At 46.8% G+C, this 24336-nt stretch overlaps 1 protein-coding gene across 1 annotated transcript in view; it reads left to right on the forward strand.

Annotated features, from left to right (window-relative positions):
- Window positions 1–13392, forward strand: part of ZFP1 (ZFP1 zinc finger protein) — a 44306-nt gene extending 30914 nt beyond the window's left edge. The window contains exons 6-7 of the mRNA XM_033219033.1: window positions 11172–11322; window positions 12938–13392. Coding sequence (XP_033074924.1) covers window positions 11172–11322; window positions 12938–13039 — 253 coding nt within the window. The 3' untranslated portion in view covers window positions 13040–13392. The remainder of the gene's footprint in view (window positions 1–11171; window positions 11323–12937) is intronic.
- Window positions 13393–24336: the final 10944 nt, after the last annotated feature.

The raw sequence follows: 24336 nt of genomic DNA on the forward strand, positions 1-24336 counted from the left end.
AAGGGATCAAGCAGAAGGAAGAATCTGAGCTCAAAGACATTTTATTTGAAAATATCCAGTCACAGGAGAAGAAAGAATGAATGAAAAGACTTGGGATTTGGCCGGGCGCAGTGGCTCAAGCCTGTAATCCCAGCACTTTGGGAGGCCGAGACGGGCGGATCACGAGGTCAGGAGATCGAGACCATCCTGGCTAACACGGTGAAACCCCGTCTCTACTAAAAATACAAAAAAACTAGCCGGGTGAGGTGGCGGCGCCTGTAGTCCCAGCTACTCGGGAGGCTGAGGCAGGAGAATGGCATAAACCCGGAGGCGGAGCTTGCAGTGAGCCGAGATCTGGCCACTGCACTCCAGCCTGGGCGACAGAGCAAGACTCCGTCTCAACAAAATACAAAAAAAGAAAAGACTTAGGATTATGGAATAGCATCAAAAGAACAAATGTTTGAGTCTCAGAAGTTCAAGAAGGAGGCCGGGCGCGGTGGCTCAAGCCTGTAATCCCAGCACTTTGGAGGCCGAGACGGGCGGATCACGAGGTCAGGAGATCGAGACCATCCTGGCTAACACAGTGAAACCCCGTCTCTACTAAAAATACAAAAAAACTAGCCGGGTGAGGTGGCGGCGCCTGTAGTCCCAGCTACTCGGGAGGCTGAGGCAGGAGAATGGCATAAACCCGGGAGGCGGAGCTTGCAGTGAGCCGAGATCTGGCCACTGCACTCCAGCCTGGGCGACAGAGCAAGACTCCGTCTCAACAAAATACAAAAAAAAGAAAAGACTTAGGATTTATGGAATAGCATCAAAAGAACAAATGTTTGAGTCTCAGAAGTTCAAGAAGGAGGCCGGGCGCGGTGGCTCAAGCCTGTAATCCCAGCACTTTGGGAGGCCGAGACGGGCGGATCACGAGGTCAGGAGATCGAGACCATCCTGGCTAACACGGTGAAACCCCGTCTCTACTAAAAAATACAAAAAAACTAGCCGGGCGAGGTGGCGGCGCCTGTAGCCCCAGCTACTTGGGAGGCTGAGGCAGGAGAATGGCTTAAACCCGGGAGGCGGAGCTTGCAGTGAGCTGAGATCCGGCCACTGCACTCCAGCCTGGGCGACAGAGCGAGACTCCGTCTCAAAAAAAAAAAATAAATAAAATAAACAAAAAGAAGTTCAAGAAGGAAAGAGACAAAAGGGCAGGAAGGTAACTTAAATAATAGGGCCAGAGTGGGGGTGCTTCACGCCTCTAATCCCAACACTTTGGGAGGCCACGGCAGGATCACGTGAGCCCAAGAGTTCAAGACCAGTCTGAGAAATAGAGTGAAACCCCCATCTCTAGAAAAATACAAAAATTTAGCCTGATGTGGTGTGAGCCTGTAGTCTCAGCTACTTGGGAGCCTGAAGTGAGAGAATCCCTTGAGCCCAGGAGGTTGAGGATGCAGTAAGCCATGATCATGCCACTGTACTTCAGCATGGGTGACAGAATGAAACTTTGTCTCAAAAAAAAAAAAATCAACAAATAATAGCTATAAAATTTTAAGGGATACACATTATAAAAAGATGTAAATTGTGATATTAAAAACATAAAATGTGGGAAGGGGTAAACATGTAGTTTGGTTTATAATCAAAGTTGTTATCTAGGCCGGGCGCGGTGGCGCAAGCCTGTAATCCGAGCACTTTGGGAGGCCGAAACGGGCGGATCACGAGGTCAGGAGATCAAGACCATCCTGGCTAACACGGTGAAACCCCGTCTCTACTAAAAAAATACAAAAATCTAGCCGGGCGAGGTGGCGGGCGCCTGTAGTCCCAGCTACTCCAGAGGCTGAGGCAGGAGAATGGCGGGAACCCGGAAGGCGGAGCTTGCAGTGAGCTGAGATCCGGCCACTGCACTCCAGCCTGGGCAACAGAGCAAGACTCCATCTCCAAAAAAAAAAAAAAAAAAAGTTGTTATCTACCTAAAATAGGCTGTGATAACTATATTTTCTGTAAGCCTCATGCTAACCACAAAGCAAAAATCTGTAGTAGATACACAAAAGATTTTAAAAAAGAAATCAAAGCATATCACAAAAGAAAATCACCTAATTATAAGACAGCAAAAGAGAAAGAAAGGAATGAAGCATCTAGGAAAGAAACAGTTAACCACATGGCAGTAGTGGGTCCTTGGCTATCAGTAATTATCTTAAATATAAATGGATTAGGCTGGGCACAGTGGCTCACACCTGTCATCACAGCACTTTGGGAGGCCGAGGTGGATGGATCATGAGGTCAGGAGATCGAGACCCTCCTGGCTAACACGGTGAAACCCATTTCCACTAAAAATACAAAAAAATTAGCCGGACGTGGTGGCGGGCGCCTGTAGTCCCAGCTACTCGGGAAGCTGAGGCAGGAGAATGGCACGAACCCGGGGGGCAGAGCTTGCAGTGAGCAGAGATCGCACCACTGCACTCCAGCCTGGGCAACAGAGCAAGACTCTGTCTCAAAAAATAACAACAACAAATTATATATAAACGGTGGATTATCCATATAAATGGATTAAATTCCTTGGTTAAGAGTGGCTGAGTAGGCCGGGCGCGGTGGCTCAAGCCTGTAATCCCAGCACTTTGGGAGGCCGAGACGGGCGGATCACGAGGTCAGGAGATCGAGACCATCCTGGCTAACACGGTGAAACCCCGTCTCTACTAAAAATACAAAAAACTAGCCGGGCGAGGTGGCGGGCGCCTGTAGTCCCAGCTACTCGGGAGGCTGAGGCAGGAGAATGGCGTAAAACCCAGGAGGCGGAGCTTGCAGTGAGCTGAGATCCGGCCACTGCACTCCAGCTTGGGTGACAGAGCGAGACTCCGTCTCAAAAAAAAAAAAAAAAAAAGAGTGGCTGAGTAAAATTTTTTAAAGACCCATTTATATGTTGCCTATAAAACTCACTTCACCTTTAAGGTCAAATATATCCTGAAACTGAAAGGATGGAAAAAATATTCCATGGAAATGGAAACCGAAGGAGTAGGGGTAGCTATACTTAGATAAACTAGATTTTAAGTCAAAAATTGTGACACAGAAGTCATTATAAGATAAAGGTGTCAATTTATCAAGAAAATATACCTCTAAATTTATATACATTCAACATCTGAGCACGTAAATATGTACAGCAAATAATAGATCTGAAGGGAGAGATAGACTGTAATATAATATCAATATGAGACTTCAATACCCCACTTTCAGCAACAGAGAGATCATCCAGACAGAATCAGTAAGGAGATGTAAACTACAGCTTAAACCAAATGAACCTAACAGACATACATAAAATTTCCATCCAAAAGCAGCAGCATGCACATTCTTCTCAAGCATACAAGGAACTTCTCTAGGATAGGATGTACATTAGGCCACAAAACAAATCTTAAATTGAAGAAGATTGTAATTATATCAAGTATTTTTTTCCTACCACAATGGTATAAAATTAGAAATCAATAACGAAGAATTTTGAAAAATACACAAATATGTGGTAATTAAACAACATGCTCCTAATCAATAGATCAGAGAAGAAATTTAAAAACATCTTGAGACAAATGAAAACAAACACAACATACCAAAATGTATGGGATTTGTGCAGTGAGCTGAGATCGCACTACTGCACTCCAGCCTGGGCCACAGAGGGAGACTGCATCTCAAAAAAAAAAAAAAAAAAAAAAAAAAAAATTATGGGATTCACTAAAAGCAATTCTAAGAGATGTTTATAGCAATAAATGCCTATATCAAAAGAGAGCAAATAATATTACACCTCAGAGAACTAGAGAAAGAACAAAGCCCAAAGTTAGAAGAAAGTATCAGAACAGAAATAAATTTTTCATCGATTTATTCATTCATCTCTTAGAGAAAGACAGCAGGAAAAAACCTTAAGAATTGTTTAAGATAAAATTGGGAAACTTTTAGGTGGAGTAAGAAAAAAGATGACTCAAAATCAGAAGTGAAAGAGGAAGTGTTACAACTGATACCACAGAAATACAAAGGGTAAGAATACCATGCATAATTATACATCAACAAATTAGAGACCCTAGAAGAAATGGATAAATCCCTGAACACATACAAACTAGCAACACTGAATCATGAAGAAACAGAAAAACCAATAATGGGCTGGGCATGGTGACTCACACCTGCAATTCCAGTGCTTTGGGAGACCGAGGTGGATCACTTGAGGTCACGGGTTCGAGACCGGCCTGGGCAACATGGTGAAACCCCATCACTACTAAAAATACAAAAATTAGCCAGCCGTGGTGGCACGTGCCTATAATCCTCACTACTCGAGAGGCTGAGGCAGGAGAGTTGCTTGAAGCCAGGAGGCAGAGGTTGCAGTGAGCTGAGATTGCGCCACCGCACTCCAGCCTGGACAGTAGAGTGAGACTTGGGGGCAGGGGGATGGGGAAGGCTAGACACAGTGGCTCATGCCTGTAATCCTAGCACTTTGAGAGGCTGAGGCAGGCGGATTACCTGAGTTCAGGAGTTTGAGACCAGCCTGGCCAACATGATGAAAGCCTGTCTCTACCAAAAATACAAAAATTAGCGGGGCATGGTTACGGGCACCTGTAATCCCAGCTGCTTCGGAGGCTTAGGCGGGGAGAATCACTTGAACCTGGGAGGCAGAGGTTGCAGCGAGCCAAGATTGTGCCATTGCACTCCAGCCTAGGTGACAGAATGAGACTCCATTTCAAAAACAACATAAACAACAAACCCAGTAAGAGGCTCAATTAAAGAAAAGTCCATCTGGCCGGGCGTGGTGGTTCCAGCCTGTAATCCCAGCACTTTGAGAGGCCGAGATGGGCGGATCACGAGGTCAGGAGATCGAGACCATCCTGGCTAACACGTTGAAACCCCGTCTCTACTAAAAAAAATACAAAAAACTAGCCGGACGACGTGGCGGGCGCCTGTAGTCCCAGCTACTCAGGAGGCTGAGGCAGGAGAGTGGCTTAAACCCGGAAGGCGGAGCTTGCAGTGAGCTGAGATCCGGCCACTGCACTCCAGCCCAGGCAACAGAGGCAGACTCTGTCTCAAAAAAAAAAAAAAAAGTCCATCAAAGAAAAGCACAGGACTTAATGGTGCCATTACTGAGTTCTACTTAACACTTAAAGAACTAATACCAGTTCTACTCAAACTCATCCAAAAAAATTGGAAAATAGGGAGCACCTTCAAACTTATTTTATGAAGCCAGCATTACCTTGATACCAAAGCCAGACAAGGGCACTGCAAGAAAAAAAAATTACAGGCCAATATACCTGATGAACATAGATGCAAAAACCCTCTACAAAATACCAGCAAACCAAATACAACAGCACATTGAAAGACAGTTCACTATGATCAAGTGGGATCTATCCCAGGGAATGTGAGGATGTTTCAACATACACAAGTCTATAAATGTTATCTACCATATTCATAGTATGAAGGATAAAATCTGTTCTCATCACCTTAATAGATGCAGAAAAAGCATTTGACAAAACTCAACATCTTTTCCTAATAAAAACTCTCAAAATAGGTACAGAAGGAATGTACCGCAGCACAAGGCAGGCCATATATGACAAGCTCACAGCTAACATACTTTTTTTTTTTTTTTTGAGACGGAGTCTCGCTCTGTCGCCCAGGCTGGAGTGCAGTGGCCGGATCTCAGCTCACTGCAAGCTCCGCCTCCCGGGTTTACGCCATTCTCCTGCCTCAGCCTCCCGAGTAGCTGGGACTACAGGCGCCCGCCACCTCGCCCAGCTAGTTTTTTTTTTTTTTTTTTTGTATTTTTTAGTAGAGACGGGGTTTCACCGTGTTAGCCAGGATGGTCTCGATCTCCTGACCTCGTGATCCGCCCGTCTCGGCCTCCCAAAGTGCTGGGATTACAGGCTTGAGCCACCGCGCCCGGCCCACAGCTAACATACTTAATAGTGAAAAGTTCAAAGCTTTTTATCTGGCTAGGCGCAGTGGTTCACACCTGTAATCCCAGTCCCTTGGGAGGCCGAGGCAGGCCAACCACTTGAGGTTAGGAGTTTGAGACCAGCCTGGCCAACATGGCAAAACCCTGTGTCCACTAAAAATACAAAAATTAGCTGGGTGTGGTGGTACAGCCCTGTAATTCCAGCTACTCGGGAGGCTGAGGCAGGAGAATTGCTTGAACCTGGGAGGCAGAGGTTGCAGTGAGCCGAGATTACAACACTGCACTCCAGCCTGGGCAACAGGGTGAGACTCTGTCTCAAAAAAAAAAAAAAAAGAAAAGAAAAAAGAAAAGAAAAAGGGAAAACTTTTCATCTACTATCATGAACAAGATAAGAATGTTCACTCTCACTATTTCTACTCAACATAGTATTGGAAGTCCTAGCCAGAACAGTTCGGCAAGAGAAAGAAATGAGGCTTCCAAATGGGAAAGAAAGAAGGTAAACTGTCCATGTTTGCAGATGCTATGATCTCATATAGAAAACAGAGTCCACCAGAAAACTTTTAGGACTAATGAAGTTGCAGGATACAAAAATCAACATACAAAAATCAGTAGTGTTTTGTGAAACAATGACCTATCTATACAAGAAATCAGTAAGACAATCCCATTTACAACAGCTACAAAAAGTTAATGAATGAACCTAGGAATGAATTTAACCAAGGAGATGAAAGACTGGTACACCAAAAACTGTAAGACATTGATAAAAGAAACTGAACATACAATTAAATGGAAAACTGTCTTGTGTTTGTGGATTGGAGGAGTATTGTTAAAATGTTCACACTAGCCAAAGCAATCTACAGGTTCAATGCAATGCCTTTCAAAATTCCAATTATATTTTCCACAGAGATAGAAAAGCAATCCTAAAACTTGTATGTAACCACAAAAGACCCCAAATACTCAAAGCAGTCTGGAACAAAAAGAAAGCTTGAGGCTTCATACTACCTGCATTAGTACATTCTCACACTGCTATAAAGAACTACCTGAGACTGGGCAATTTATGAAAAAAAGGTGTAATTGACTCACAGTTCCACAAGCTTAACAAGAAGCTTGACTGGGAAGCCTCAGGAAATTTACCATCATTATGGAAGGCAAAGGGGGAAACAAGCAGCTTCTTCACATGGTGACCAGACAGCATGCTAGCAAAGGGGGAAAGTGCCACACATTTGTACACCGTTAGATCTCATGAGAACTCACTATCAGGAGAGCAGCAAGGGAGAAATCCACCCCCATGATCCAGTCACCTCCCACCAGGCCCCTCCTCCAATTCCACATGACATTTGGGTGGGGACACAAATCCAAACCATATCACTACCTGAATTCAAACTACACTACAAAGGTATAGTAACGAAACAGCATATTAGTATCAAAACAGACACATAGACCAACAAAACAGAATAGAGTTCCCAGAAATAAATCCATGCATTTACAGTCAACTGATTTTTGACAAAGGTGCCAAGAATACATAATGGGCAAAGGACAATCTCTTCAATAAATGCTGAACATTCACATATAAAATAATGAAATACAGAAAAATAAACCAAAGACTTAAATGTAAGACCTGAAACTGTATAACTACTAGAAGAAAGCAGGGATCCGTGACATTGATCTGGTCAACGAATTTTTTTTATTTTTATCTGACTTCAAAAGCACAGGCAACAAAATCAACAACAGACAAATGAGATTACATCCAACTAAAAAGCTCCTGCACAGTAAAGGAAACAACAGAGTGAAAAGATAGCCTTTGGAGAATGGGGAGAATTATTTGCAAATCGTAGTCTGATAAGGGATATCTAAAATACAGGGAACTCAGACAACTCAATAGCAAGAAAACAAATAATCCAAGTAAAGAGCAAAGGACCTAAATAGACACTTCTCAAAAAGACATACATGTGCATAACAGATATATGAAAAAATGCTCAGTGTCACGAATTATCAGGGAAATGCAGATTAAAATTACAATGAGGTATCATCTCACACCTTGTTAGAATGGCTGTTAGCAAAACGATGAATAAAAGTGTTTGTGGGCCAGGTGCAGTGGCTCACGCCTATAATCCCAGTAGTTTGGGAGGCCGAGGCAGGTGGATCACCTGAGGTCAGAAGTTTGAGACCAGCCTAACATCGTGAAACCCCGTTTCTACTAAAAATATAAAAAATTAGCCGGGCGTGGTGCCCTGCACCTCCTGTAATCCCAGCTCTCAGGAAGCTGAGGCAGGAGAATCGCTTGAAGCTGGGAGACGGAGGTTGCAGTGAGCCAAGATCACGGCATTGCTCTCCAGCTAGGACAACAAGAGCAAAACTTGGTGTCAAAAAAAAAAAAAAAGTGGGCCGGGCGCGGTGGCTCAAGCCTGTAATCCCAGCACTTTGGGAGGCCGAGACGGGCGGATCACGAGGTCAGGAGATCGAGACCATCCTGGCTAACACGGTGAAACCCCGTCTCTACTAAAAATACAAAAAACTAGCTGGGCGAGGTGGCGGGCGCCTGTAGTCCCAGCTACTCTGAAGGCTGAGGCAGGAGAATGGCGTAAAACCCGGGAGGCGGAGCTTGCAGTGAGCTGAGATCCGGCCACTGCACTCCAGCCCGGGCGAAAGAGCAAGACTCCGTCTCAAAAAAAAAAAAAAAAAAAAAAGTGTGTGTGATAATGTGGAGAAAAGAACTCTCACAAAGTTGATGAGAATGTAAATTAGTACAGCCATTATGGAAAATAGCATGGAAGCTCCTCAATAACTTAAATAGAACTACCATGTTATCCAGCAATTTCACTACTGGGTATGTATCCAAAGGAAATTAGTGTGTCAGAGAGACATCTGCACTCCCATGCTCATTGCAGCATTATTCACAATAGCCAAGGTATGAAATCAACCTAAGTATCTATCAGTGGATGAATGGATAAAGACGACGTGGTCTACATACACATTGGAATACTACTGAGCTTTAAAAAAGGAAACTCTAGCCAGGCGCAGTGGCTCATGCCAATAACCCCAGCACTTTGGAAGGCTGAGTCAGGTAGATTGCTGAAGTCCAGGAGTTGGAGACCAGCGTGGCCAACATGACGAAACCCTTTCTCCAAAAAAAAGAAAAAAACAAAAAAAATTAGCCAGGCACAGTGGCACATGCCTGTAGTCCTAGCTACTTGGGAGACTGAGGCAGCAAGATCATTTGAGCTTTGGATACAAAGTTGCAGCAAGCCAAGACTGCACCATTACACTCCAGCCTGAGTGATGAAGCAAGACCCTGTCTCAAAAAATAAAGAAGGAAGCTTATTTGCAACATAGATGAACCCTGGAGGACTTTATGCTAAGTGAAATAAGCCTGGCATAGAAAGACAAATACTACATGATCTCACTTATATGTAGAATCTTAAAAAGTTGAACTCATAGAAGCAGAGAACAGAATAGTGATTGCCAGGGGTTAGGAGTGTGGGAGGGGATAAGAGATGTTAGTGAAAAGATATACAATTTCAGTTCAATAGGAGGAATAAATTTAAGACATCTATTAAAAGATGCGGTCTGACTACGTTGCCCAGGCTGGTCTCAAACTCCTGGGCTCAAACAGTTCTCCCACCTCAGCCTCCCAAGTAGCTGGGACTACAGGTTGTATCACTGTGCCTGACTGTAATGTATTTTTGAAAAATCACTGAGAGTAGACTTTAAATATTCACACCAGAAAAATACATGTAATACATATGTAAATTAGTCTGATTTAGTCATTCTACAATGTATACATTTGTAAACATCATGTTGCATACAATAAACATACTTTTTTTTTTTTTTTTAAAGATAGTCTTGCTCTGTCACCCTGGCCGGAGTACAGTGGTGCAATCTCGGCTCACTGCAACCTCCGCCTCCTGGGTTCAAGCGATTCCTCTGCCTCAGCCTCTCAAGTAGCCGGGACTACAGGCACACATCACCACGTCCGGCTAATTTTTGTGTTTTTAGTAGAGACGGGGTTTCACCATGTTGTTCAGTCTGGTCTCTAACTCCTGACCTCGTGATCCACCCACCTCCGCCTCCCTGAGTGCTGGGATTGCAGGCGTGAGCCACCGCACCCAGCCCAAGACTCCACCTCAAAAAAAAAAAAAAAAAAAAAAAGATATGGGGAATTCTGCTTGTAACCTGTGGTAAGTTCCAGAGGGCACAGAGGAAGATCTCTAGAAGTTGGGGAAAAGCAGAAGATGGAATCACAAAGGGATATAAGTGGAGGGAGTTTAGAGTGGCATCAGGCAGGGGGTGACCCAGAAATCCTGAGCCTCTTGTAAGTGAGCAAATAAGGACAAAAGCTTTAATGAGATCAGACCCGATAGTCTCAGAAAATGGTAGAGAAGCTGGAGTCTTGGGAGGAGGGAAAGGTAGGCATCTTGCCAAGAACACCCAGAGTTCTGGGCCCTTCTTCACTCCTGCTAATAGAAATGTGGAAGCCTGGGGAGGTGGGTCTGACTTGGAGCACTTGAGGCTCCTTCTTGATCCTTGCCACGAGGTCATACGCGGAATATTTGAATACCATATGGTTCCTTGCATATGGTAGATACCATAGAGCTTGTTAGAGTGAAAATAGACTAATTGTGTTGACTTGGAAAAATGTTTGATAGAGTTTTAAAAACAAGTTGCCAAAAATGTGTCTACACACACACAGACAGTTGGCTTTCTGTATCCATGGATTCTGCATCTGAGGATTCAGCCAACCTTGGATTGAATATTCAGGGAACAAAGAAAAACATTGTTGGTTGCATCTGTATTGAACATGCACAGAGCTTTTGTCATTATTCCCTGAATAATATAATGACTATATAATATTTACATTGTATTAGGTATTATAAGGACTAGGGATGATTTAAGGACAAGAGGATGTGCTTAGGTCACAAATACTGTGCCATTTTCTATCAGGGACACTTTAGCTTCTGGATTTTGGTATCTGCAGGTGGTCCTGGAACCAATTCCTTGTGGATTATCAAGGGACACATACACGTGTATATGCAGACACAGGGGGAGAAATGAGAGGGAGGAAGGAAGATATGACAACATACAACTGGCAAATGGAGACGAAGAGTGTATGGATGTTCATTATGTAGTCTCCTCTGTAGAAAATTCTAATTTTCTAATTTTGAAAATGTGGAAGAATGTTACAAGATATTATGTATGACTTTTTTTATAGAATATGTATTTATATACATATGGAAGTATGTTATAAACTTAGACAAAAACCAGGAAGTGTAACTGCCTGACACGTTCTCCTTGCCCACAGCCCAGATACAGCCCATTTATCAAGACAGGGCAATTGTAATAGAGAAAGTTTAATTCATGCAGAACTGGCTGACCAAGACCGGAGTTTTATTACTCAAATTGGTCTCCCTGAAAATTTGGAGACTCAGGTTTTTTTCAGGATAATTTGGCAGGTAAGGGGTCAGGGACTGGGGAGTGCTGACTGGTTGGATCTAGAGATGAAATAAGGGGTCAGTGGGTGTGGTGGCTCAAGCCTGTAATCCCAGCACTTTGGGAGGCCAAGGCGGGTGGATCACCTGAGGTCAGAAGCTCTAGACCAGCCTGACCAACATGGTGAAACCCTGTCTCCACTAAAAACACAAAAATTAGCCAAGGCTTGGTGGCTTGCACCTGTCATCCCAGCTACTCAGGAGGCTGAGGCAGGAGAATCGCTTGAACCCAGGAGGCGGAGGTTGCAGTGAGCCAGGATCATGCCACTGAACTCCAGGCTGGGCAATATGAGTGAAACTCCATCTCAAAAAAATAAAGAAGAGATCAAAGTGGGCTCTTGCCATCTTCTGTTCCTGGGTGGGATCACAGAACTGGTTGAATGACATGACCAGATTACCATTCTGGGTGGCACTAGCTGGTGCATCAGAATGCAGGGTCTGAAAGATACCGTGAGCACCAATCTTAGATTTTACAATAGTGATGTTATGGGGAGATTTGCGATCTTGTGGCCTCTGGCTACAAGACTGCTAAAACCATAATTTCTAATCTCATGGCTAATTTGTTAATTTTACAAAGGCTGTCTGGTCCCCAGGCAAGCAGAGGTTTGTTTTGCAAAAGGAGTGTTGTCTTTGTTCCAAAGTTAAACTATAAATTGCAGGTTGGGCGAGGTGGCTCACACCTGTAATTCCAGCACTTTGGGAGGCCGAGGCAGGTGGATCACGAGGTCAGGAGATTGAGACCATCCTGGCTAACACAGTGAAACCCCATCTCTACTAAAAATACAAAAAAATTAGCCGGGCGTGGTGGCAGGTGCCTGTAGTCCCAGCTACCTGGGAGGCTGAGGCAGGAGAATGGTGTGAACCCAGGAGGTGGAGCTTGCAGTAAGCCAAGATCCCACCACTGCACTCCAGCGTGGGCAACAGAGCGAGACTCTGTCTCAAAAATAAATAAATAAAAATAAATAAATTCCTTCCAAAGCTAGTTCAGCCCCTGTGCAGGAATGACCAAGGGCAGCTTGGAGGTTAGGAGCAAGCTAGAGTTGCTTAGGTTAGATCTGTTTCATTGTCATGATTTTCTCCCTCATAATTTTTGCAAGGGGGCTTCAGAAGGACTTGGAGCAGTGTTTACTTCTGGGATAAGGACCTTTAGGTTTTAAATAGAGTAGAGCTATAATGGTGACTTCTACACTGACATATTTTCTTTTTTTTTTTTTTTTGAGACGGAGTCTTGCTCTGTTGCCTGGGCTGGAGTGCAGTGGCCGGATCTCAGCTCACTGCAAGCTCCGCCTTCTGGGTTCACGCCATTCTCCTGCCTCAGCCTCCCAAGTAGCTGGGACTACAGGTGCCAGCCACCTCGCCCGGCTGGTTTTTTTTTTTGTATTTTTTTAGTAGAGATGGGGTTTCACCGTGTTAGCCAGGATGGTCTCAAACTCTTGACCTCGTGATCCGCCCGTCTCGGCCTCACAAAGTGCTGGGATTACAGGGTTGAGCCACCGCGCCCGGCCTACATTGACATATTTTCTAGTCAATATTTAGAAGATAAAAAATCAGTACAAAATACTGTACTCTATTCGCTCAGTTTTCAGATAAAGACTCCACACGTATATGGAAAGTAAGCGACGAGGAAGGGGTCTCCTGTGCGGGAGAACAATTATTCCAAGAGATAGCTCATGACAGATAACCTGCTGGATGTTCCCAAATACCTCATTCCCATGTCGCCCAGCAGCATGTCATTCCTGCACAACCCAAGACTTCCCCTCCTCTGCTGTGCTGCCCGTTGTACCCTTAGCAACTTGTCTTCGTGCTTTCCCTCTAATAAATCTGCCTTTTTTCTCCCCCATGACTGTCTTAGTAAATTCCTTTACCGCCTGCCACACCAGCCGTAGCCAGTTGTACCCGCGACATTTTGGTGGCCCGTATGGGAAGTGCTCGGGGACTGCTTTGGGAGTCCTCCCTTCCTGTGTCCCTTTCTTCTCCAATTCCAGCCTCTCAGTGGACAGTGCCCAAGCCTGGAGACAGCTGAAGGTCCCTAGCCAGGTCTACTCCCTAATGGATCAGAAGGTCCCGGTGGAGAGATGCCTTGAATTCAGTAAAAGTTTAGAGTTTTGCTTTTCTTTTCAGTCTTCCAGGGGACAAATTCTAGTATCCCTCTGACAATTCATGCCACTGGCTAGCGCCACTCCTTTGTGTAGCCTGGAGGCCAAGGGGTAAACAGTTTTGGCTACCTTGCTGGGAAGGGAGGAAGGCCTCTCCTATCCTTTCTAGCCAAAAGTTCACAATCCCTACATGTAGTGCCATTGGCAGTGGAAGCTCAACCAGGGCAAACCTACACACATTTTGGGGAACTCAGAGCCCCCCTTTCTCACACTAAATTCTCCCGGGAAGACAGCAGCCACGCTGCTCCGGACCTCTTAAGCCAGGTGATCCCAAACCGCACCAGGGCTAATTCAACAGTTTCACCTTCAAATGATGCTGCAGATGGAATATCGGTCTCCCCAGTGATGCCAGCTACCTTTACAAGTCTACCCTGGATGCAGCTGGACGTCACTTTCACCTTGATAGGCTCCCCTTCTCCAACAAGTTGCTTTCTCCACCAAGAGCCAACATCCTAGGCCTCACAACCCGGGACAGTGACCCACAGGGTCTCCTGACAGACCAACAGGCATAGGTAGGGTCAATTCTACGCCTCAGTCCAGCAGGAAGTAGCTACAAATGAAACTGCCACCCCAGTGCCAAAGCTTTGGCATTGTTCAGTTAGAGGGGGAACGTGGAGTCCTGGTAAGCTATGCCAGCAACAACAGGGAAGGGGTCCCAGGTGAGGGAGAGCAAGTATTCCAAGAGAAGGCTAATCAGACAACCTGTAGACACAACATCACATTCGTTCCACACGCGGCCTCCTCCAGCATGACCCTGTAAGACTTCCCTCAAGCCCCTGCCTCTTTGCAAGCAGCCCCTTCTCTGCTGCCCATTGTACCCTTGCAACATGTCTTCCTACTTTTGAGAAAGGGTCTGGCTCTGTCACCCAGACTGGAGTGCAGTGGTACCATCTCGCCTCACTGCAACCTCTGCCTCACAGGTTCAAGTGATACCCACCGTCGCTTCCCAAGTAACTGGGACTGTAGGCACGAGGCACCACTCCTGGCTCATTTTTAAATTTTTGGTAGAGGAGGATTTTGCCATGTTGCCCAGGCTAGTCTCGAATTCCTGAGGTCAAGCAATCTGCCTGCCTCCACCTTCTGAAGTGCTGGGATTACAGGTATGAGCCACCATGCCCAGGCCATATTCTCCCTCTAATAAATCTGCCTTTCCCCACGACTGTCTTGGTGAATACCTTTATTGCTTGTGATACTAGCCCCAGCCAGTCACACCCAAGACAATATGTATATTTGTATATATTTACATTTCTAGATATGTCTCCAGTTATTAAACATTTAATAATGACACAGTGGCTGACACCTGTAATCCCAGCACTTTGGGAGGCCAAGGCAGGTAGATTGCTGGAACCCAGGAGCTTGAGACCAGCCTGGGCAACATAGCGAGACCACCATCTTTACATAAAACACAAAAATTAGCCAGATGTGGTGGCACATGCCTGTACTCACAGCTACTCAAGAGGCTGAGGTGGGAGGATCACTTGAGCCCAGGAGGCAGACATTGCGCCACTGCACTCCAGCCTGCATAACAGAGTGAGAATCCCATCTCAAAAACAAAACATAAAAACATTTAAGAAAACTTTGTGCTGTGCAGTCTGATGTATTTTTCACCTACATTCTCCTGCTTTAAAAGGGTAATTTGTACATAAAAACCCTCGTAGGATGAATTCTCTTAAGGGAGAATATAATCGCCATTAATTCAGTGGAAAAATTTGTATGCATACCTTAGTCCTTAAATATACATTTATCCTAAAACACCATAAACCCATTAAAATGGACACAGATAATTGACCTCCACTAACACAGCACAACATAAGCAAGGTCTCTTAATTACCCTATAAAATGGCTGTCTACATACATTAAGCTGTTCATGCATTGCTATAAATACCTGAGGCTGAGTAATTTATAAAGGAAAGAGTTTTTTGTGTTTGTTTTTGTTTTTTAAGATGGAGTCTCACTCTGTCACCCAGGCCGGAGTGCAGTGGCATGATTTTGGCTTACTGCAACCTCGACCTCCCGGTTTCAAGTGATTCTCCTGCCTCAACTTCCTGAGTAGCTGAGATTACAAGCACCCACCACCATGCCCAGCTAAGTTTTGTATTTTTAGTAGATACGGGGTTTCACCATGTTGGCCAGGCTGGTCTCGAATTCCTGACCTCAGGTGTTACGCCTGCCTCGGCCTCCCAAAGTTCTGGGGTTATAGATGAGAGCCACCACACCAGGCCAAGAAACTAAATTTAATTGGCTCATGGTTCTGCAGACTGACCTCTACTCAGCTTCTGGGGAAGCCTCGGGAAACTGACAATTACGGCGGAAGGTGAGGGGGGAGCAGGTACATCGTGTGAGAAAATTAGGAGCAGGGTGAGGGGGTACCACACACTTTCAAACAACCAGCTCTCACAAGAACTATCTTGAGAACAGCATCATCTGCATTTTAAAAAGTAGGTGGAGCGTGGCCAAGCCCAGTGGCTCACGCCTATATCCCAGCACTCTGGGAGGCCGAGGTGGGTGGATCACCTGAGGTCAGGAGTTCGAGACCAGCCTAACATGGCAAAACCCCATCTCTACTATTAAAAAAAAAAAAAAAAAAAAAAAGCCAGGAGTGGTGGTCAGGACCTACTACTGTAATCCCAGCTACTTGGGAGGCTGAGGCAAGAGAATCGCTTGAACCTGGGAGGCAGAGCTTGCAGTGAGCCCAGATCACACCACTGCACTCCAGCCCGGGCAGCAAAGCAAGACTGTCAAGAAAAAACAAAACACACACACACAAAAGTAGGTGAGCTTGATACTAATCAGGAAGAGAATTTGGGTAAAGTTGCCCAGGAGTAGAAACGCCCACTTCAGAAGAGAAGCTAAGAGATGGAGTTCTGCCAGCTCAAGGTGACCACTTCAGTTGCTTTCAGTAACACCCCTTCAAGCAGGAAACAAGTTTTGTTTTTTTTTTTTTTTTTGAGACCCGAGTCTCACTCCCAGGCTGAGGTGCAATGGTACAATCTTGGCTCACTGCAACCTTGGTCCCCTGGGTTCAAGTGATTCTCCTGCCTCAGCCTTCCGAGTAGCTAGGATTACAGGAACCCGCCACCAGGCCCAGCTAATTTTTGTATTTTTAGTAGAGGGGGGGGGTTCACCATCTTGGCCAGGCTGGTCTTGAACTCCTGACCTACTGATCCACCCGCCTCGGCCACCCAGAGTGCTGAGGTTATAGGTGTGAGCCACTGCACCTGGCCAACAAGTGCTTCCTTCTATCTGGTGCTGATAGTTGGCAGTTGGAAGCCATAGTGTGTGAGGATCCAGGTCACTCGGATTCCTCCTGTGTTTCTAGAGCAGTTTCCAGTGTCTTGCGGGGCTGCCCTGGTTCACCTGTGTCCAGCCCATCCAGATTTCCAAGCATTATTCACTCCCACTTCCAAACCCTGGAATCAAGCCTGGCCAACATGGTAAAACCCTATCTCTACTGAAAACACAAGAATTATCCAGGTGCAGCGGCTTACACCGGTAACCCCAGCACTTTGGGAGGCAGCAGGCAGGTGGATCACTTGATGGATTTGAGACCAGCCTGGGCAACATAGCGAAATTTGTCTCTGCAAAAAATAAGCTTAGCATAATGGCGCTTGCCTGTAGTTCCAGCTCCTCAGGAGTCTGGGGTGGGAGGATTGCCTGAGCCCAGGAGGTCAAGAACCATGTTCCTACCACTCCACACCAGCCTTGGGGACAACGTGAGACTCTGTCTCCCCCCCCCCAAAAAAAACCCTCCAAGAAAAGCCTAGAACCAGATTCCCAAAAACTCACTAGGGGTGGTTGCACAGGCTGCCCCCAGGAGGGCTGGCACTTCCACTCTGTGGGTCTGATGCTGAGTGCAAGAAAACAGCATCCCTGGAGGCCTATGTCCCTGCAGATTGCTAAAGCCATCACTGCGAGTGAGAAGAATGGGCAGCAGATGGAGGCTTGGACAGAGTCCAGGAATGTGAAGGGCATAGGGAGGACTGCAGTGGTGGAAATCAAGCCAGGCTTCTGTGATGGGCCTGGCTGGGTCCGCTGGTTTGGCTCTGCCAGCCCAGGAGCAGCCTGAAGAGGGGGCACAGGATGGTCAGGTGTGGGCAAGGAAAGGGCAGCTGAGAGGTGCCCTGGTGGCATCCCTGAGGGGCAGCCATTTAGCAGAATGGGTGATGGACACATGACCCCCTGCAGTGGGTCTGTGGCTGGGGATCCTCAGTGGTGGCTCCATGTGGTCTCAGGAGGCCCAGTGCTGACGATCAGAACCACACTCTTAACAGTAGAGACAGGACTAGTGTGGGGAAAAAGAGAGATCAGCCTGTTCCTGTGTCTGTATAGAAAGAAGTAAACGTAAGAGACTCCATTTTGTTCTGTATTTGAGATGCTTTTAATCTGTGACCCTGCCCCCAACCTTGTCCTTGCAAGAGACATGTGCTGTGGGTGACTCAAAGTTTAAAGGATTTTGGGCTGTGCAGGGTGTGCTTTGTTAAACAAATGCCTGAAGGCAGCTTGCTGGTTAAAAGTCATCACCATTCACTTAATCTCAAGTACCCAGGGACACGCACACTGCCAAAGGTCGCAGGGACCTCTGCCTAGGAAAGCTAGGTATTGTCCAAGGTTTCTCCCCATGTGATGGTCTGAAATATGGCCTCGTGGGAAGGGAAAGACCTGATCGTCCCCAGCCTGACACCCGTGAAGGGTCTGTGCTGAGGACCAGTACAGGAGGAAAGAAGGCCTCTTAGCGGTTGTTGGCAGTTGAGATAGAGAAAATCATCTGTCTCCTGCCCATCCCTGGGCAATGGAACATCTCGGTATAAAACCCAGTTTTATGTTCTGTTTACTGAGAAAGAGAAAACAGCCTTAGGGCGAAAGGCAGGACTTGCTTTTCACCTTAGGGCAAAAGGCGGGACAATGCTGCTCTTTATGCACTAAAAAGGTTTATGGAGATGTTTGCATATGCATATCAAGGCACAGCACTTTTCCTTAAACTTATTCATGTCACAGAGATCTTTATTCATATGTCTTACTGCTGACTTTCTCCCTACTATGATCCTATTATCCTGCCACTTCCTTTTCTTTAAGATGGTAAAGATAATTATCAATAAATACTAAAGGAACTTAGAGACCGGTGCCGGCGTGGGTCCTCGGTATGCTGAGCGCCGGTCCCCCGGGCCCACTTTTTCTTTCTCTATCCTTTGTGTCATTTCTTTTCTTAAGTCTCTCGTTCCACCTAATGAGAAACGCCCACAGGTGTGGAGGGGCAGGCCACCCCTTCAGACTAGGATCAGCCATGACAGTCAACAGGCATTGCTGTTCTGCCCTTGGCTGTGTACTCGGCTTGAGCTCTCTCATCCGGGAGTCACATAACCCATGAGAGAAAGTCACCATTCTCGTCTTATAAATGAAGTAACTGACTTATAAATGAAGTAACTGAAGTTCAGAGAGGTTAAAGAATTTTCAAGGTGCATGAAGTGGTACAATACTAAGAATATGAGAAGTTAAGACCCTATTAGAGCAACCACTGAAGAAAACGAACAGCATCTCCAAAACGCTGTAGGTAAATTAAAACTGAAACAAGTATTTTTAGGCCGGGTGCGGTGGCTCACACCTGTAATCCCAGCACTTTGAGAGGCCGAGGCAGGCAGATCACTTGAGGTCAGGAGTTGAAGACCAGCCTGGCCAACATGAAACCCCGTCTCTACTAAAAATACAAAAATTAGCTGGGAGTGGTGGCAGGCACCTGTCATTTAAGCTACTCAGAAGGCTGAGGCAGGAGAATTGCTTGAACCTAGGAGGCAGAGGTTGCAGTGAGCCAAGATTGCGCCACTGCACTCCAGCCTGGGTGACAGAGCAAGACTCCATCTCAAGAAACTTATTTTTAACACAAAAGACGGCAAGAAAGAAGAGGGACCAAAATAGGGGAGGGAGTGGGAAAGCAAAGTAGAGAGTGAAGTGGTAGACCTAAAACAACCATGTCAAAAGGCAGAAATTGTCAAAGGGATCAAGATTCACAGGCAAGGCAGAATGGTATGTACAAGAGTCATGTTAAATATAAAGACACAGGCGGACTGGGCACAGGGCCCACACCTATAACCCCAGCACTTTTGGAGGCTGGGGCAGGTTTGCTTGGGGCCAGGAGTTCTAGTCCAGCCAGGGCAACATGGCCAGACCCCATCTCTTCAAAAAACAGTTTAAAAGAAAAACTAGCTGGCCACGGTGGTGTGTGCCCCTAGTTCTAGCTATTCAGGAGGCTGAGATGGGAGGACTGCTTGAGGCCAGGAGTTTGAGGCTGCAGTGAGCTATGATAGCACCACTGCACTCCAGCCTGGGTAACACAGCAAGACCCTGTCTCTGGAAAAAAAAAAAAGAAAGATTTGCCCAAGCTAAGGACAGCCCAGACCTCGTAGGGGCTGGGAAGCAGGAAAGTTTAGGATGGGGTCAGGTCCACGGCAGAGAAAGGATTTGGACCCAGAGTTGCCAGACTGTAAAACCTAAGGTCTTTAACACTGTCTGTCCTACCTTCTGGCAGCGCTCCGAGTCCTACTGGGGAGCAGTCCTCAGATGTGACACAGCTTCACAGCTGTGCTGCCTTCCCTGGGCTAATCCCCACTACTGGCCAGAAATGAGGTGACATTTCTCTTAACCTCCCCTCTGCTTTAATACATCCCTCTGATCCCTCCAGCCCGGGGACTCATTCTTCCAGCAGCCGCTGAACTCCTCTGTATCAGATTCTCACACTTGAGCATGCATCAGAATCACCTGGAAGGTGTAATGCACTGACGGCCGGGCCCTGTCCCTGCCATTTGTGAATCTGTAGGCCAGCGTGAGGCCTGGGAATCTGCATTGCTAACAAGGTCCCCAGGTGTTCGCACTTGGAGAAGCCCCATGGGCAGTTAAGCCCGCTGCTTAATCTGAGACACAGCTCCCGCCTTGAAACCCACCATGAAGCTTGAAGACGGTCAGGTGAACAGGTGAATCCAATGGAGTAATTAGTTTCCAACAGAGGAAGCCCAGGTGCCCTGTGGGAGCACACAGGTGCAGCACCCGCCTCTGGTCAAGGGAAAAGCAGCCCGAGACAAACCTCTGGTGCCACAGAAAGCCAGATGTTCTCATGGAGGCCACCTAGCCCCCTGTCACCCATCATGACTTTGCTTGCACAGTTTGAACAATACCATTGGTTTTGCCATATGGCCAACTCTTAGGCATCTCCATAGGGCCACAGGGCAGGCCCCCAGCTGCTGGCATCACCTGGTCTTATGATCTCAGGCTCCCAGCACCCTCACTGCCCAGCAGTCTGTTCCATAGCAGCACCTCCTACCTTCTCCTTGACTTCTAGAGGGGAGCACCCCCTGAGCTTAGCTGTGCCGGCCCCCTCACCAGCACCGTCACATTCCTGCTTCCATAGATGAATGAATCTTCCAGGCCTTCCTGTGGGTGTTCTGCCTCACAGGGTACATTCACACAACTGTGCCCGCCTCTGAGCCTTTTAACACCTCTTTCCACCATCTGAGAGCAGCAGCAGCATCTCTCCTTTACTTAGTGTGCTCTGCCTTCTGCCTGCTTCTAGGAGCCATCTGGCAGCACGGTGGCCCATCCCCTAGGGCCCCGAGGAGGGCATTAAGTCCTGTATCCTGGGGAGTACTCCTGAACTGAGAACTCCCACCTTTTTCCAGCTTTATGAGCTCTCCCCTTGGTCCAGCTCTCTCAGCACCCAGTTCCTGTCACGTGTGCCCAGTCCCTGCAAGTGCGTTTTGGCTCCATTTTGCAGCTCCCTTGGTACAAGGTCCTTTTCCTCCCTTACCAGGCCTGGTACCATCATGGCCAGGAGTGGAAGACAGAAAGATGGTGGGGGTAATGTCCTGCAGGAGGGAAGCCTCCGTCTCCTGCGGGGAGGAAGATACTCTCACCCCTGGTGGGAAGAGTGGCCACTTACGTGCACTCAGGGCTTATGGGCTCTGGGGATTTGAGGTTTTGGGAGCACATAAACCCAGACGTCCGCATCTCATGAACTAGGGCCCTGCCTCTGGCACAGCAGGCTGTCTAGGTGGAGGATTTAACCTTCTTGGGAGCTTGACTGATCTTACAACTAAATCCTTGGTCTAGTCCTCAGCTTTCTCTACCTTGCAGCTGCACGAGATAAAAACCTTCACGTGCTCCTAAGGAGGCTTTCACTCTTAGCTTTTAATTGCCTGTTAATCACTCTCAGCTTTTTTCATTTTCCAACATCTTTGTATTTAACAACCACCACCTAGTTTCATTGTGGTTTTGGGGTTTTTGAGACAGGGTGTCTTGCTCTGTCACCCAGGTTGAAGTGCAGCAGCATCATCACAGCTCACTGCAGCCTCGACCTCCCAGGCTCAAGAGATCCTTCTGCCTCAGCCTACCCACTAGCAGGGACTACAGCACCACCGCACCTGGCTCATTTTGATTTTTTAACGGGGACGTGGGTCTCGGTACATTGCCCAGGCTGGTCTTGAGCTCTTGGGCTCAAGCAATACTCTTACCTCAGCCTCTCAAAATGCTGGGATTCCAGGCATGAGCCGCTGCTCCTGGCCCTGCGTTCCCTAGGTATTCTGTCCCCTAATATCTCAAACTCCTGACTCAGGGAACCCACTAGTGAATAGTCTTCCCCAGAATACCATTGCATTTCATCAGCAGCGGACGTTTTCACAACCCCATTGCTACCGTGTGCCCGAGCTATCTGCGCTCCCCCTGCCAACCATGAAGAGGTCGTCACTGCCAGCCCAGTAGTCAGCAATCCAGCTCCAGAATCCCACCTCAGCATCCGTGTTCTGCAACCCACTCCCGGCACCAGGATACTCTCACCCCTGGTGGGAAGAGTGGCCACTTACGTGCACTCAGGACTTATGGGCTCTGGGGATTTGATCATAGCTGGAGGCCCCCTCAGGAAGTAAGACTCTGAGATGAATATGACGGCACAGAAGTTTACCGGTACCCCAGGATCAATACCTGCGAAACTGAACATACGGAGCGGAAGGAAAAAGCAGCGTTGAGCAGAGGGAGATGGAGCCGCAACACCGTCCCACGTTTGGGTGAAAAGACTGGACCTTTAAAAACCCCACTGACCAATCACTGGCTGCAGGCTGCCCAGAAAGGACGTACGACCCGAGGTCAAGATGATGCCCTTCAGCTGAGGAAATTACCAAGGAGGACAGCAGCTGTGGACTGTCTGCTGGCCACAGCAACACTTGGGGAGGTCGGCCTGCAGTCCTGGAGGGAATCTGGGTGACTGATCACGCAGCCACTAGATTAAGTACAGATGCAGGCTGGTCTGAGACCGGATTCTCTTGCGACCGCTCCAGACGTTTCTGTTAGTAGAAAGCCAGATCACCTGATGGGCGGGGAGAGGCGTGTGCCCAGTGTTTAACGCAGACCAAGGGTGGGGCAACCCCTGCCTGAGGAGGAATCTGTTTTTAAGCTGAGGTTAAATCAAGTGAGACCCCTGACTAAACTCGGAGCCTTTTGCTTAATTGTACTTGTCAACATAACACCCAAGTGGAAGCTTTTAAGCATATTTGGGACAATTTGGGTGTGAGTCTACCTTTTCAACTGTAAGTTTTACAAGTTGTAAATGCAAATCGAGTATTTCTCATGAAAATGTACCATCCAGGTGGAGAGGTGATGGAAGTGCAAACTACACATTCGGTTTGAAAGACAGTATAAGAAAAAATGTAAAATATATCAATAATTTGAAAATATTGATTACATGTTGAAATATGTTGATATATTGGGTTAAATAAAAAAAAATATATATATATATATATATTTTTTTTTTTTTTGAGACAGGGTCTTACCACACCCGGCTAATTTTTTTTTGTAGAGAAGAGGATCTATGTTGCCCAGACTGGTCTCGAACTCCTAGGCTCAAGCGATCCGCCCGCCTCAGCCTCTCAAAGGTGCTGGGATTACAGGCGTGAGCTACCGTGCCCAATATCTTTTAACTTTTTCAATAGGGCTACCAGATAATTTAAAATCATCCATTTGGCTCGCCGTGTATTTCTTTTGTGTTTCTTTGAAACAACGCTGGGTTAGGAACAGCAAGGCATAGCCATGCAGTTTTCAGGTTGGCCACCAGGTGGCAGCCTTATACCGGAACTGTCGTTTTCAGACTCGGGAGGCCGGTGGGTGGAGCGGGAGACAGACGTAGATTTCAGCAGCAAATGAAAAATTCGCTAAGCCAGGTTTGTGGTTGCTACTCTGTTTTCATATTAATTACGCCTCACATTTATTTGTATGTAGATGGTTGCTGACAAAATATATGTCCTTTCCTCTGTGTTTAAGAGCAGTTCTCCCTCACTGAGCTGGCAGTTTCCTTAAAACACCTGGCTCTTAATTATATAGAGAGACTGGGCGCGGTGGCTCTAATTATATATAGAGACCTAGCGCGGTGGCTCACGCCTGTGATCCCAGCGCTTTGGGAGGCCGAGGTGGGTGGATCACCTGAGGTCAGGAGTTCGAGACCAGCTTGAGCAACATGGTGAAACCTTGTCTCCACTAAAAATACAAAAATTACCCGCGCATGGTGGCATGCACCTGTAATCCCAGCTACTCAGGAGGCTGAGGCAGGAGAATTGCTTGAACCTGGGAGGCAGAAGTTGCAGTGAGCTGAGACTGCACCACTGCACTCCAGCCTGGGCAACAGAGTAACACCCCATCTCAAAAAAAAAAAAAAAAAACACACACACACAGAGACAGAGACAGGGTGACAGGGTCTTGCTCTGTCACCCATGCTGCAGTGCAGTGGTGTGATCATAGCTCACTGCAAGCTGGAACTCCTGGGCTCAAGTGATCCTCCTGCCCCAGCCTCCTG

The sequence above is a fragment of the Trachypithecus francoisi genome, unplaced genomic scaffold (assembly GCF_009764315.1).
Source record: "Trachypithecus francoisi isolate TF-2019V2 unplaced genomic scaffold, Tfra_2.0 Lachesis_group10, whole genome shotgun sequence".
In the NCBI taxonomy this organism is placed as follows: domain Eukaryota; kingdom Metazoa; phylum Chordata; class Mammalia; order Primates; family Cercopithecidae; genus Trachypithecus; species Trachypithecus francoisi.